This window comes from Neophocaena asiaeorientalis, unplaced genomic scaffold (assembly GCF_003031525.2).
Source record: "Neophocaena asiaeorientalis asiaeorientalis breed wild unplaced genomic scaffold, Neophocaena_asiaeorientalis_V1.1 scaffold77, whole genome shotgun sequence".
Classification (NCBI taxonomy): domain Eukaryota; kingdom Metazoa; phylum Chordata; class Mammalia; order Artiodactyla; family Phocoenidae; genus Neophocaena; species Neophocaena asiaeorientalis.
In genome coordinates, this window is record NW_020174645.1 from 8,432,163 (window position 1) to 8,447,387 (window position 15,225).

Consider the following 15,225-nt stretch of genomic DNA (forward strand, 5'->3'; position numbering starts at 1 on the left):
GGGGCTCAATTTTACAGCCTCTTAACGGCCTTCTAATCTGCGTGCAGAATAGGTGGGTCAGAGAAAGGCCCTCAGCCCGGGAGGAAGCCGAGCTGCCCTGTCCACTCACCCCAGAGTGCCACAAGGATGGTACCATTTTCAATGTGTGCCAAGGCGGGAAAAAGACTGAAAAGCACTGCACTGAATGAAATTTGGGGAGAGCTCCAGTCTCTTCTCCAAATGACTGCACGAAATCAAACCTTCCTCCAAGTGCACGTCTGTTATCTTTACAAAGCTTTATTGAAACCTGTACATCAAGGTGACAGTAATTCAGTGTTTTGGAAACAGTAACAAAAAAGGGTATCCCAGACCCAGGTTCGCCAAATAAATATGAGACACCAGGGATATGGTTCCTCCGTCTCCCAGCAGGAACAAAGCGCAGGACGACAGCTTCCACCGACCTGGGGACAGGAACCTTGCTAACGGGCACGTCTCCGGCATCTCCAAGCCGCGTGGAGAGGTTCGCTTTGGTCCAAAGGATGATTTCCTCACACAAATTCAGAAGGCTGCCGCAAGTTCTAATTTCCTTCCAGAATAAGCAACGGCAATTGCTACAGCCTTCTTTGCTAAGGAGGGACCAGAGGTCCCAAGCAAGGTGGCACAGGCTAGGGTAGGGTGCCTCTCCAAAATCTGCGTGCTAACACTGTCACCTCATTACGAATCGAACAAAAAGCTGGACAACCTTCCAGCTAGCAGTGGTCAGTCCGCAGGATCCTCCAGCTTAACGGAGATATCTGGCCATGGTTTTCCAAGTCTGTTCTGAGAACAGATTATTGCTGAGCACAGGTTACATGATCTATAGTGTAGTTGGGGTGATTTAAAAATTGCCCTAAGGCTGTACAGTCAGCCACCTCTGGTTAAAAAAAAATACTTAGTGCACATAAGTGTAAGAAACAATTGTAAAACTTCATCTGGAAATTAGACAGGTTCTAATTTCTACAGAAATTATACCTCCCTGTAGCAGGGAATGGAAGATGATCTATTGCTCTGAATTCAGAGGACAGGCAGGACCAATACCATACTCGCCGTTAGGTCCACAGCCAGGCCTCAGCAGGGACAAGTCAAGACACACACACAAGATGAGGAATTCTGTGCGGCCTCGGTACCTGCTTCCCAGATTTCCACCAGCAAAGTGGCTGGGGTTCCTTTTTGGCTTAAGAAAAGTCTCCGTGACCAGTTCAGAGGATGTAAATTTAGACCTGCACCGCCCTCTGCACTGCGGAGTGGGGTGCAGACCGTCTTGCTCCCCCTCCCCGCTCAGCCTTGATGAGCCCCAGGGCTCACAGCCACCGCGTGCTAAGAGGACTGTTACAGACTGAGGCGCTCCAGGAGCTGCTGTGTCTGGAACAAACCTTCAAGTAGGAGTAGAGCGGGTACGAAATGTCTTCTAAAGAGCGTGAAATGGGAAATTTACAGTCCATCCTGTCTAGCGAAAAGCATGCACGCGTGGAGCCGGTGGTGCACACTGCCCCCTGGGGCCCACGGCTGGCCCCAGCTCTTCATATGGGCTTGTATAACAAGGTGGTGACGTATTTTTTCTTGTACCGGTGGGTCGCGCTGAGCACCATCACTCCGTCCTGAGGAAGAGGCGGAAATCACCAAAGGCAGGACTAAGTCAGGAGGCTCAAAGTTTAGGGAGCGTGAGAATCATCAGGAGGCCTGAGTAAAAGCAGGTTCCTGGGCCTCCCTTCGGAAGAGGAGCCTACGGGTCTGGGCCAGGTCCCGGAAGCCGCCCTTCAGGTAAGTATCGATACTGCAGGTGGTGCCGTTGCTAGGGGGCCTCAGAGCACACTTGGAGAAACAACAGTAACAAGCACGCCCTTACCTTAATGGAAAGTGCATAGAGGTGGTTCAGCATGACGTGGTTGGGCTCAGGGAGCAAAGCTGGATCACACTGCGGGGAGGCAAAAGCAGATGTGTGCACTTGAGATTTGGAAATCAGGATTCTCCCGTGTTTCACGGCACTGGATTTCAGAGGGAAGGAGGCAGGCTCTCAGGCCCCTTTCCTCCTTGTCAGGCAGTGAAAGGGCTTGTGCACGATGACTGGGTGGGCGAGGGGTCATGCCTGGTGCTCCAACTAAGGGGTGCTCTCGGGGTCTGCTGGGCGCACTGGTGTGCATCTCTGGCCAGGCTTCATCTAGATTGTGGGCCGTGGCTCTGTCCTCTCTTTGGAGGAGGGGCAGGAAGAAAGCCGTGCAGTGAAAGGGCTTTTAGAAAAAGCGGGAAGAAATGATCAATACTCAACGCTCCTGAGCAATGTGTTGCAAACTCATGTCTCTGAGACTCAGACGGGGAGCCTGAAGAATGCACTGGATGACTGGGGGAGGGGAGAGGCGCTCTTACTCCGTAAGAGCTCACATACGAGGCAATGTTGCCACACCTTCATATTTTTTCAGAGAAGCCAGAAATCCAGGTTTTTATTTTTTTTTCCCCCAACGTACACTCCCCAATTTTATAAATGCTAATTCAAAACAGAAAAAGCATCCAGTAAAAGCCAGCTCAGCTGTCAGATGTGTGCTTGGGGCAGGGTGGCCCCAAGAACAGCGAGTCCCCGGGCGACACACCGTGACTGCTGCGGGGATGCCTGCACGTGTACACCTGCAGCCCCCTGCTCAGCACATGCGCACCCACTTCTGTGTGGCGTCCAGAGCAGCAGCAGTTACCTGATCACCCTGGAGCGTCTGCCTGTTAGGTGGTGGCCTGGACAAGGCTGAAGAACACCTGGACTCCCAAGAATTATGGCTACGCTGCAGTCCAGAGCCGGGGAACCAGGCAGCTCAGGTCAAACGGGATGGAAAATCAAACGCGGGGAATAATGGGGTGCTCTTCAGGATTCAGCAGGAAGCACACTTCTTTTTATAAGTAATATCAATTTCCCAGAGGCAATGTGTGTTACCCACATACCCCAAATTTTGATCCATGAGCCCTGGGGTTTCTGAAAGCAATTTGGTGCTTAAAACTAGATTCTGGAACTTCCCTGGCAGTTCAGTGGTTAAGACTTCGCGCTTCCACTGCAGTGGGTGTGGGTTCGATCCCTGGTTGGGGAACTAAGATCCCATATTCCGAGCGCGGCAAAACAAACAAACAAGATTCTAAAATCTGGGGGCCAGAGGAGGAATTCCACCATGCAGCTTACTGAGAAGAGGCGGTTATGTATTTTGTCATGAAATTTGAGGTGGGAGTGGAACACAAGAGGAAGGGCTCAGAAAGGCTTTGTGGGATGGGGAGGCCCACCCTGGGAACATCTTGTGAGTAGCCCGTTCCCATGTCAGAGGGGGACCCCGGCAGTTAACACCGATGGGTGACACTGAACATTTTCACGAGCGGCCTTGCAAGATGTGCACAGAGGGGAGCAGCTGAACGTGACCACGGAGGACGGTCTGGGCAGATGTCTGGCTACTCACAGAAATCCCCGTGTCCTTGTTCAGGATGACCTGGAGAAGATGTGGCGGGAGGATGGGTGGTGCTTTAAACCGCTCCTCTGGTTTCCAGACGTAGGGCTCCTGATGGTAGGGTCCTGGTGGGGAACTGGACAGCTCTGTTGGGAGATGGTGACAGGACATTTACTTGGAAAATTAGGAGTCCTGGGAACAGTCTCAATTTGTGGTGACATTTAGTTTTCCACGTCTCCTGTTCCCTCAGTACAGATTTATATTCTCTTGAAGGATATACGGGCCCCAAGGGGGAAGAGCAGAGGCAATGAGAAAACACTTCTGGAATTTGAGTGACAGGCATAAAACTCAAGTAGTGAATTCAGACGCTCTGGTGGCAGACAGCAGTCGTGGCAAAGCAGTGAGTCTGGGACCGAGTCGTGGGAAGCTGCTCACAGTGACCTGAGCCAACAGCCACCGCAGGCCGACGCGTCCTCCTCGCTGCAGGCCGGGCCGGCAAGTGCGGCCCAGAAGCTCAAGGCTTCTAGGGAGGCTTATGCGGCTGGGCCCAAGTGAGGCGCGCCAGCAGCCAGAATAAAACCGAAGACAGAGCAGCCTGTTCACACAGAGATGCCGGCGCATTTCAAAACTAAAACAACGAAAAGTTGAAGACCTGACCTCTAAAGGCTCTCTGCCTCCAGCGCTCTCCAGTTCCTCTTAAACTCATGCTGGAGTATCCCCATTATACAGATATATTAAGAAGCTTCTAGAAGTGCAGTGTTCTGTAAGCTTCGAAGCTGCTCACTCAGCGACATTTGGCCAGCTGGCGGGGACTGAGCTGTGATCCAAAGGACACCTGGGATGTGTCTGGCCGCCGAGACTCGTGCTGTCCCCGTAAAGCTGAGACGGCTTGGCTCCGCCAATTCCTTCCATGTCATTCTCTAGGGGACAGACTCCCTTCACACAACCCAGCCCTATCACAGCAGGAAACTGAGAAAGGCATTCAGTGCAGAAAACTGAGCCTTTAGGAGTCAATATGTATTTTGAGAAAGGGAGTGTCTAAGTATGAGAAGAGTATGGAGAGCCTGAAGTTGGTTTCCCGGCAGTGAGGGGTCAGCTTCCTTTCCCCAGGTAACCTCTGCTGCACAACCTTGACTAAAAGCTTTGGACTGTGGCCTAAAATCTCACTTATCAGCCGGTAAGGGGTATCTGGGCATTTCCCCCACCCCCCAATTCCCACCTGTCGGAATAAAACAGAAAGGACTTCTCTAAAAGACCAGTTAGCTATCCAGAGCAGAGAATGCTATTTTTGGATTTCCAACTCCTGCTCAATAACATGACTTGTCAGCCACGTGGTCCACCTGCCAGTGTGAGTTCTGAGCTGATAAAGAGTTAAGAGATCCTGGGGGCAGGACCTCCAGGCCCAGGCAGGTGACAATGAAGAATCATCCTGTGAACTGAACCCGTTTTCCTAGACGGTTAGGCACAGTCCCGGGGAACCTTCACTGCTTCCCATAGGGGTCCTGGGACGGTTTGAGGCCCTGCAAGAAGGGGCAGTGCAGCTGCTGTGAACACTGTCGATGCCAACGCACCCTTCTCCCTGCGTAGCACATACTGTTTCCAAGCAGCTTCTTCCTGTGGGTTTGGATGCAAAGCAATCTACTGGAAGTTCGATGATCGGATGACTCTTGGAAGATGGGAGAGTTTTACTAGGACCATACTGAGCAGGTTGCGCTGTGTAGCCTGTTCTGTGGTAAGCCTTACCCCCCCCACACCCCCGCCAAGAAGGGATCCTGACAAGGTGCTCATGGACCACGCAAATGATGCCAAGGTCACTGAGGGGTCAGTTTATCACCTGTCGGGCTGAAACTCTCCAGGTGCCCCGAGCAGGCTGGCTTCCCCAGTGCTGGCCCCTCACCGACCCGATGCAACTCTCTAGGGCCTCTTGGGCCTGCCTTGGCACAAGACCAAGCTCTGGTTCCGTCTCCAGTGTCTGCTCTCTGTGGCCAAGCAGACCTATGGAATCCTGGAGATGACCCAAAAAATGACTTACGGGTCCCTCAGAGCTAGATTTTAGAAACCTGACCTGACACAGAGTTAGGAATTAGTTTTGTGGCTCTTTGGGGAGCTATGGACACCCACCGATTGGGCGGCTCCCACTCAAGAGCGAGAGGCAAGAGAAACAAGCTATTTCTAATCTATACAGCCCCCACCGGCACACACGTGGTAAAAATAACTGCTCATACCAGACACGTCGGAGCACTTTTGGGAATCCACCATCAAAGCATCGAATACTTCAAAGTCGGTCTTCTTCACTTGAATGACGTTGTTTACTGTGCCAAGCTGGCTGGTCACTATTGGCTGGGGAAAGACAGACAGGCAGAAATCACAACGTGGAAGGTCTCTAGAGGTGTCTTTAGTGGATCCAGCAGGCCTGGCTGGAAGGTCTCATCTCCTGGCTGGCCCACCTGCTCATCTCAGTCAAGGATGCCAGTAGGCTGACAAGGAGCGCTGCTATCTAGCTCGGCCACGCACGGGGACTTCGACCAGCAGGACAAAGGGACCTGACAACTTGTCTGGATTGTGGGGGCGGCCAGAGGACCAAGGGCGGGAGGAAGGGTACCTCAGAAGGGTCGTGTGTCCACTGACCATCCACGAAGAACTTGTACTGATGCTCTCCTTCCGGCAGGTCCAGGATGGCTACAAAGTTATTGTGGCTGCAAGAAAAAGGGAAGCAGACGATGTTAGCGGGGTGGGCTGCCCTCTTAGCTGACTTGCAAAACCAGCCACGGAACAAAACAAAACTTCCACGTAAAATCAAGGGTTCAGCTGCACGAGAAATAAACATTTTTCACCAATGTAGACAATTCAGTATAATGATCTCAATCTAGAAAAGCTACCAGGAAGCGGCATCGTGAGAGGTTTCCTGGAAAACTCGCTTTGCTCAAACACCAGGAGTCCACATTCCTACCATCAAAAGGTCAACGAACAGTCATTCGTCCTCAACTTGTGAGCAAAATAACACCTGGCAGCCTGGACGCCAAGGAGGATGGTGGCACAAGATAAACAGCAAGCTGCCCGCCAAGTTCTACGCTTTGCTAGCTTGCCCAGCTCAGGACAGGGGATCAATTTCACAGGATGTACAAACAGTTCCCTAAGGCAACTCGTATAACTACTAAAAAAAGGGTTCCACAAGACCTCTCTCATTTGATTGTTTTGTTCTTCCGACTAGCATGCCTTGTAACTGGGCTGAGTGGCTCCCTCCTACACCAACTGGACCCCTGGAAAAGCAGGCGGCTCCTTATCAAGAACCAGGCCTGGCCCAGCAGGGCACAATTTCGTCCTTTGTTTCATCAAGAGGACTTCCTAGTGAAGATGCTTTTCCACTGACAATCTGAGACAGCCGTCCATGCTAGGGTGTCGAGCAAGTGTTTGGCTACAGTCGCGCTAATGGCGCCCACATAATGTGTACAGAGTCCAAGTTAGAAGGAAGCTCGGGGATCATCTGGTCCAACGTTCCCTTCTCAGAGAGGAACACTGAGGCTCAGCTCAGCCAACAAGGACTCAAATCCCGCTCTGTCCACTGCGCTAGGAATAGAGCGCTCTTTCTGAAAAAAGTCCTGCCTCAACAGACACAAAGCTAGAATATCTGAAGTGAAAGGTGTCTGTGAAACAGAAATGCTCGTAACTGTGTGTTTTCTTCTAAGTGTGCTCTAAACCTAGCACGACTCCTTGGGGTGTGAGATTTGAACCCTGTGAATGATTAAGCACAGCTATTTTTCCATTCAGCATCAACTTTATAAAAACATCCTCTTCTATTCACCCACAGGAGTCCTTCAGAAACCAGAGTAGCCCTGGGTTAAGACAAGTAAATGAACACACCCAGGCGATTACCTTCTTGTGAGGGGAAGTTTACTCCAATTGTTGAAGGACCCAGATAAGTAAACTTCCTTTCCGCCCCCCGTCCATCGAAACACAGTTGGCCGAGCCTGGGCAGGAGCTTTGTCGTTCACTTCCAGATCGTGCTGCCAGGCCAGGAACTCCTCCTTCTCCGGAGCCTGGAAGCAGAGCGCTTGACTCAGGAACAGGAAGCCATTAGTGAGCTCCCTGCAAGAGACAATTACCCTCATACTGACAATTCATTCTAAAGAGGCAGCTGTCACTACCCAGGTTCATATTCCGGCTCGTTAACTCACTTGCAAAACGGAGATAATAAAAGCGCCTATTTCTTAAGGTTACTGTGAAGGCTGAGTGAGACAAGACAGCCCATGTAAAAAGCTCTGCACAGTGTCGGACCCAGAGTAGGCGCTTCGTAATTATTAGCTACTGTTACTGCTGTTATTCAGGAGGTCGTCATCAAAATTCTAGAAGTTATAAAGCTCACTTGCAAGAAGGCAGTGAATGAACTTGAGATTAGCTTAATAAATGTCATTTTCCTCCCTTAATTAAGCAAGATTTGAAGTACATGAAAATTTATTAGGGACAATTCCAGAGCTGTCAACTTGAAAACTGGCAAGCCCAGGTGCTGAGGAAGGCAAAAGCTTATCACTGAGTGCTGTCCAGGCACCAGGGAGAAAAAGGTAAGACAAAGACTGACGTTCATTACGGTAAACAGTAACTTCTTATATGGGCAGCGCTGTATAAAGGAGGTGTTCCGGGATGAGAGACAGAAAACACGTCTGACTCTGGGTGTGGTTTTGGATCTCTTACATTTTTCCTAGTCAGAAGCCAAAGAGCAGGAGTTCTAGGCTGTGATAGACTCTTAAAAGGTCTGGAGCAGGTTTCTAGCACCTTCAATTCAAATACTGACCTGAGCTCATTTAAAAGATACCTGCATTTCTGTGACCTTTAACAAAATTTACAGATTAAAGAATAACAGACTGCAATCACTTTCCACTGAGGGTGTGATAACTAGCCACAGCCAAAATGGTGAGCAAGTACAGTTAAAAGAATTCACGACTTTTTTTTTGTATCCGAGCATTCAATCCAGTGTGTCTGCTACATCATTTCAGTAACTTCTGTGGAAATGATAATGGAAATTATTTAAATCGTTCTCTACAGATCATCTGTATGCTAAACATTTCTTATAAGAGTTCTAAAACAACAAAAGAACAAGTATTTCTTAAAGCAGTTTGATTCTTATGGTATCTTAAATGGCTGCCCTTGGGCCAAAATTATTTCTAGGGGAAGAGATGTCAAATCATTGGATAAACAGGATTCCAAAGTTCACTTTGCACACAGCTTCAGGAATGCAACAAATTCAGAAAGCAAGTTGAAATCACAGGCTGGAGGGTCGAGTAAAAGCAGACTCTTTAGGGGTTTCCCTGGTGGCGCAGTGGTTGAGGGTCCGCCTGCCGATGCAGGGGACGCGGGTTCGTGCCCCGGTCCCGGAAAATCCCACATGCCGCAGGGCGGCTGGGCCCGTGAGCGATGGCCGCTGAGCCCGCGCGTCTGGAGCCTGTGCTCCGCAAGGGGAGAGGCCACAGCAGTGAGAGGCCCGCGCACCGCCCAAAAAAAAAAAAAAAGACTCTTTATAGGTTAGCCTCAAAGCCAAGATTCAGGTGAGGATATAAGATAATAATGCGATCACCCAAGCCAGCATCTGAGGGAAAATGAGTACAGCTGGGATGAGTTGCCAATTAGCCTAATGGGCAATGATGATTAATAGGCAACTAGATACTAACAGAATGTGTGTGTGGGAGGGGGAAGAGGTGCTTGTCATCTTTCCTAAACCTACTTGTTGCAGTGCCCTTTAAGTATTTAATTGTTCATTTCTTTAGGATATACCACATACATATCAGCTGCCAGAATCACTAAGTATTCTTGGACTGGGCTCTGCCCCTAGAAACTGACCACATCAGGTGGTTAGCAGGAAAAGGGCTGAAGCAGGAATGGAGAACCTGTCTTTAGAGTTTTTAATGAGTTAAAGCAGACCGCAGCAGGACGCCCAAATCTGGCCTGCAAAAATGTTTGCTTTGGCCTGTTTAAAATATTAAGTCATATATAAACAATAGGAGAGAGAAGCCGAGCAGCTGGCTGCCTCCTTCAGACTGATGTTTCACTTACTCACTGACCTCCGGAAGTCAAATTACTTTTCTATGCCTGCTCTAAAGGGTGAACCACAACTTTTCAGCAGAACTAAAGACCTCTGGCAGCTGCAGTCAGCTGTTCGACTCTACGTTCACCTTACACATGTTCTGGTTTATCTCCAAAACTGAAAGTTAACTGCAAAACTATTACAAAAAGCGCCAGTCTGCGTAAAGGTGGTGGAAGATTTCTCAGAGCTGTGAAATTAATCATACCTAAGAGAAAAGCAGAGACTGGGACTCAATTACTGCTAGAGCCACGATCTTAATTAATTAAGAATTTGAACCTGTCTCAGAGCTGCCTCTTCCTTAATGATGTTAAACGAAGTGAATTCCTCCTCCCTCTGGGTGACTTTCTCATATCGGTAATTAGACACAGGTTCCGGAGCTGCTAAGAGGATTCTCTCACTTCTGATGATTAGAGGCGATACGAGGGGAAGGCTCTAGGAGATTTCAACATTAGTCAAGGGGAATCAGATTCCCACACCCCCATTACCTTGATTTCCTCGGAGTGGAAGAGGTCAGCGTCCTCGGGGCTGTCCATCAGGATCTTGGGCCTGTCCCCATCCTTGGAACCCCCCGAGCTGTCCCCTCGGGGCGTCTTGTGGCCGCCCTGCCGGTCCAGCGCAGCGCGCTCGCTGCTCGTGTTGCCCATGGCGGAGGTAGCCGGACAGGGGGCCTCACTCCAAGGGAGGCACAAGTGACTCCCGGCACCTCCACCAGGACCCTAGGAAGGAGTCGGAGCACCGGGTACCACACCCCTCAGGCTAGGATACGGGGTCGGGATCCGGCTTGGGCCGGGTAGCAGGGCTGCCGAGGTCTCACAAATGCGCTTTACCTGCTGCTCAGGCCGCCGCAGATCGAACACACCACCGAGCGCTAGGAAAACTCGACTCTCTCCCAAGAACTCCCCCACGTCTTAACAACTTCCGCTTCCGACACTTGCGCAAAGCGACCCAACCCACAGGGTTGGGAGTGACTGCGGTGGGAAAAGCGCGCGAGGCGAACTTGACCTCACTTCCGCTTCCGGCCCAGGTCAGCGCGTTAGCAAGCACCCAGATGGTCCTGGCGGGCTCCGGAGGGCGCAGTCGCAGTTGGCCGCTCCGGCCGGTCCAGGACGTGGCTGCCGAGGGCCAGCAGGGGGCGCAGAAGCGCGCAGGCCATCTGGGCCGCCCTCCCCGCGCTGGGATGAGCTATGGTGTTAGTTATCTCGGTTACTTTTGCCCACTTCCAGTTGATTCTACACTTTACAGCCAAAGGGGTCGTTCTAAAGGGCAAATCTAATTAAGACTCCTTAAAGCCCTTTAATGCGCTAGCTTTCACGCCTTTGAGTGCCTTAGAATCACGTGGAGTGCCTGTTTAAAATGCAGATTCACCTGCCCCTAATCCCCAGAAATTATGATTCCAAAGCTCTGGCGTGGGGTCTGCATTTTAATAAGCACTCCAGGTGATTCTTATGCAGACAGTCTTGCAGGTGTTTGAGAAAATGACAGACCATTAAACTCTCTGGAAACTTCTCACGTCTAGTAGCTTGGGGTATTGTAAAACGCTGGAATTATTCGTGTATTTTCAAAAAACTGAGTGCACAGCCTTTTGACAGGTAATTTTGCAAGCTATTTTAAAATCACTTCGAACACATAATTCTGCATAAAATGCATTTATTAGCGTTTGTCATTTACTGTGGCCAGTGCTTCAGCAAGAAGTGTGTACACATGTGGTGCTAAAATATTCTAATCTCCTTGTTGGTCATTGTTAGGATTTTTTTTGTTGGTGGTGTGTGTGGTGGTGGTGTGTGTGGTAGTGGTGTGTGTGTTTGCATGCGAGTATGCCAAAATGCTTTGCATTTGCTGGGCCTGGTCATGCATTTTGTCCACTGAACAAACATTTATTTAGTACCTACATAATGCCAGACATTGTGTGACGTAAAAGGGAGACACAGATGATTAAGATACGGGGAATTTGGCAGTATCTATAAAATGTTTTAAAATGCACCTTCATTTTGGTGCACAAATTTACTTCTAGAAAACGTCGACAGAAATACACATGTGAAAATTATATGCAATATGTTCATTTGCAGCATTGTTTCTAATGCCATAATACATTAATTGTAAGATGCCCATTTCACATTTTAATCTCTGAAACAGGGTGCATCTTACAATCAATGGAATCTTAGATTTGATGAAATAAGGAAATGGAAAACTGCAGAATCCTAAAAAGTTTGTCAGTAGGAGAATGGCTAAATGAATTAAATACATTCATTTTATAGAAATAATGAGCAACTTTTAAAAAGGAGGAAATAGAATTATGTGGGCAACTATAGAGAAATGTCTATGACGTTCCAAATCCCCAAAGCAAGTGGCAGAACAATAGAGGTTTTAACAGCATGAGCTCTCAAGTCAGCCTGCCTCGGTTCAAATTCTGGCTTTACCACTTAGTAATATCACCTGGTTTCCTCTTTTGTGAAACGCGGAATAAAAAAACACCGACCTCATAGGCTTGTTTTGTGAATTAATTGAGAACACACAGGAAAAGTGCTTAGCATAGCACCTGACACTTAGTAAGCATCCAATAAACACTAGCACTTCTATGAGCATCATTATGCTTACAAATGGAAAGTTCTGGGAAGATGTACAACATGCTGCTAATAGTGGTCCCCTCTTGGGAGAGGACTCAAATTGGAAACAGGAACAGATAGGGGATTTTCACTTTTTAGTTTACTGTTTTAAAATATTTCTACTGCAAGGATGTACTACTTTTGTAATTTAAAAACATTGTTTTAAAAGACAAAAGTAAATAAGACGTGGTTCCAGCCCTAAAGGAATCTATAGAATAGAGGTGGAAACACACTCACAGAAAGGCAGCAATACAGGGAGGCAAGGGGTTCTAGAGAAGCCCTGAAAGCACTAAAGCCAGGCCAACGGATAACCCAGAACACATTCCTTGACCTGTTTTTATTGCTCGCAATAGGCAATGAAGAAGCCATGGATATAAAGATGTTGATCTTTGGTTCTTCCCCAAACAACTTGAGAGATAAGGAAAAACACATGAGTTATGGACCCCTAATCCAGATACTTCTATGCATGAAGAAAGTTTCAAGACTTCTGCTCTGGCTCGGATAAGATAAGTGATATCCTGAAGTTTTCAACTGCTGAGACAGCCCGGTAACTGGGATTGTACAGGTGCACCCTGCACAGGGGTGCCTACCCGAGGACACAAGTAGGTCCCAAGGTTCCACCTGCCTGGAGGAACAGGTGCCTTTTTCTAATTTGTACAAATACAGCCATATGGACTAGCCGTGGTCCTGGCCTCTCTCCAACAGAAACATTTGACCATGAGAACCAGAAGTAGTTGTGTAAAGTCTTTTCTTACTTACAGAGTGTCCGCCACACAACACAATAGGGATGTACAATTAAATTCTAGGACACACTGACATTTCAGAAAGGACCATTTTTGCCTTCAATGAGCTCATTTTCTTTTTTAAGTTTGTGTCTATTTGTAATTTTATCAGGTGAAAGCAGATAGATTTACACCAAATGTGGAGGATATGTTTGGGACAGTCTGACTTACAATGCTACGTTGTATTCTCAAAACTGGGAATTCCCTGGTGGTCCACTGGTTAGGACACCACACTTCCACTGCAGGGGGCATGGGTTTGATCGCTGGTTGGGGTTCCAGTGTGGCCAAATAAAAAATTTTTAAAAACTGACTTTGGGACACATTCAGGGAGATCTCAAAGAGATAAAGATGAGTACAACAAGGGGTCTGTGTAACTGCTGTTGGGGGAGTCTTGCCATATTGTGTTAAGACTTCATGGACAGAGAAACTAACATTGGTATCAGCTTTTGGCCCCATATTGGACATCACAGATAGGGTAGACTCTCCAATTACAAGTGTCAACTTGGATTTCAGCTGCATCTCTCACGGGTTACTCTGTGTTATTTATCTTTACTCAACAATAGTTCATGATTCTCCCAAGCATCAGAAATGCCTCTTCTTTCCCTGACCCTCTGCTGGCATGGGTGTCAGACTACTCTGTTGCAGGGGCAGGGGGCGGGGAGGGGGGAAGGCAGGGGTGTCCCAGGAGGTATAAATGGTAGGGCATCATGTGTCAGAGGCATCATCTGCTCACTGGTCTCAGTCTGGAGCCAGGGTAAAGATGGATGATTTCATAAATTACCCCCAAACAAACCAGGGCCATTGCCAGGAGCCCAGCTCAACCAGATTTAAGCCCAGAGAGAAACAGGTGTTCCAGTCCTTAGAAGTCTCATCTAGAGGCAGAGAAAAATCTCATTTATCCTTTTACCCATGACTAAAAAGGCTGAGGTTAATATTTTGGGGCCTCCTTCCTGAGAACAGATTGGAATCAGCAAGGCACTTATGGACCCACCAACCTGTTGGTTTTATATAAGGGAGGGTGGTCTGAGGCCCAGAGGTCAAACCATTTGCAGAGGCCACTCAGGTGATCGCAGGTTGTGCTGGGATAGCTGGATGCTGGATAGCCTGGCTCATGGTCCCCCAATCACTCATGCTCCTTTCACATGATGCCACGTCTCAGGCTGAATCAGAATGCTACAATGACTCTCATCCAGGGCTGCTGGGAGTGTATTTGGTCAAAAGATAATGAAGGAAAGTTTGACAATTTCTAGCAAAATTTAAAAGGTCCATGACATTTAATTCAAACACTTCTAGGAATTTATCCTATAGATATACTCATGCACATGCGAAACGATGGACAAAGTCATCCATTGCAATATTTGCATGTTTGCAAGAGGAAAACTACACATCCATCAGTAGAGGACTGGTTAAATAAATCATGACATAGGAAACAAGAGAAGCCACTGCACTGAGAAGCCCGTGCACTGCAATGAAGAGCAGTCCCTGCTCGCCGCAACTAGAGAAAGCCCACACGCAGCAACGAAGATCCAACACAGCCATAAATAAATAAATAGATAGATAGATAGACAGATAGATGGATAGATAGCCCTGAACCAAGATGGCAGAGTAGAAGGACGCGCGCTCACTCCTCCTGCGAGAACACCAGAATCACAACTAGCTGCTGGACAATCATCGACAGGAAGACACTGAACTTACCAAAAAAGATACCCCACATCCAAAGACAAAGGAGAAGCCACAATGAGACGGCAGGAGGGGCGCAATCACAGCAAAATCAAATCCCATAACCGCTGGGGGGGCGACTCACAAACTGGAGAACAATTATACCACAGAAGCCGACCCACTGGAGTGAAGGTTCTGAGCCCCACGTCAGGCTTCCCAACCTGGGGGTCCGGCAATGGGAAGAGGAATTCCTAGAGAATCAGACTTTGAAGGTTAGTGGGATTTGATTGCAGGACTTGGACAGGACTGGGGGAAACAGAGACTCCGCTCTTGGAGGGCACATACAAAGTAGTGTGTGCATCAGGACCCAGGGGAAGGAGCAGTGACCCCAGGGGAGACTCAACCAGACCTACCTGCTAGGGATGGTGGGTCTCCTGCAGAGGCGGGGGGTGGCTGTGGCTCACCCTGAGGACAAGGACACTGGTGGTGGAGGTTCTGGCGGGTGCTCCTTGGCATAAGCCTTCCCAGAGTCTGCCATTAGCCCCACCAAAGAGCCCAGGTAGGCTTCCAGTGTTGGGTTGCCTCAGGCCAAACAACCAACAGGGAGGGAACCCAGTCCCACCCATCAGCAGTCAAACTGTCACTGTTTGCAGATGACATGATACTATACATAG

The 15,225-nt window shown here is 48.7% G+C and overlaps 1 protein-coding gene across 1 annotated transcript; it reads right to left on the reverse strand.

Moving 5' to 3' along the window:
- Positions 1 to 260: 260 nt before the first annotated feature.
- Positions 261 to 10,449, reverse strand: PRKAB1 (protein kinase AMP-activated non-catalytic subunit beta 1). Its single transcript, XM_024758659.1, has 7 exons — positions 9,993 to 10,449; positions 7,305 to 7,468; positions 6,034 to 6,127; positions 5,657 to 5,771; positions 3,444 to 3,577; positions 1,865 to 1,933; positions 261 to 1,616 (listed from the first exon to the last, which is right to left on the reverse strand). The coding sequence occupies exons 1-7, from the start codon at positions 10,149 to 10,151 to the stop codon at positions 1,539 to 1,541; spliced, it is 813 nt and encodes a 270-aa protein (XP_024614427.1). The 5' UTR covers positions 10,152 to 10,449; the 3' UTR covers positions 261 to 1,538.
- Between the last annotated feature and the right edge of the window lie 4,776 nt (positions 10,450 to 15,225).

Excerpts from the sequence above, each read along its gene's own strand:
- PRKAB1 (XM_024758659.1), bottom strand. The coding sequence starts at position 10,151 with ATGGGCAACACGAGCAGCGAGCGCGCTGCGCTGGACCGGCAGGGCGGC. Across the intron at positions 3,578-5,656 it reads AAAGTGCTCCGACGTGTCTG|AGCTGTCCAGTTCCCCACCA; the intron begins GTATGAGCAGTT and ends ATCTCCCAACAG. Across the intron at positions 1,934-3,443 it reads ACAAGGACACGGGGATTTCT|TGTGATCCAGCTTTGCTCCC; the intron begins GTGAGTAGCCAG and ends GCCTCCCCGCAG.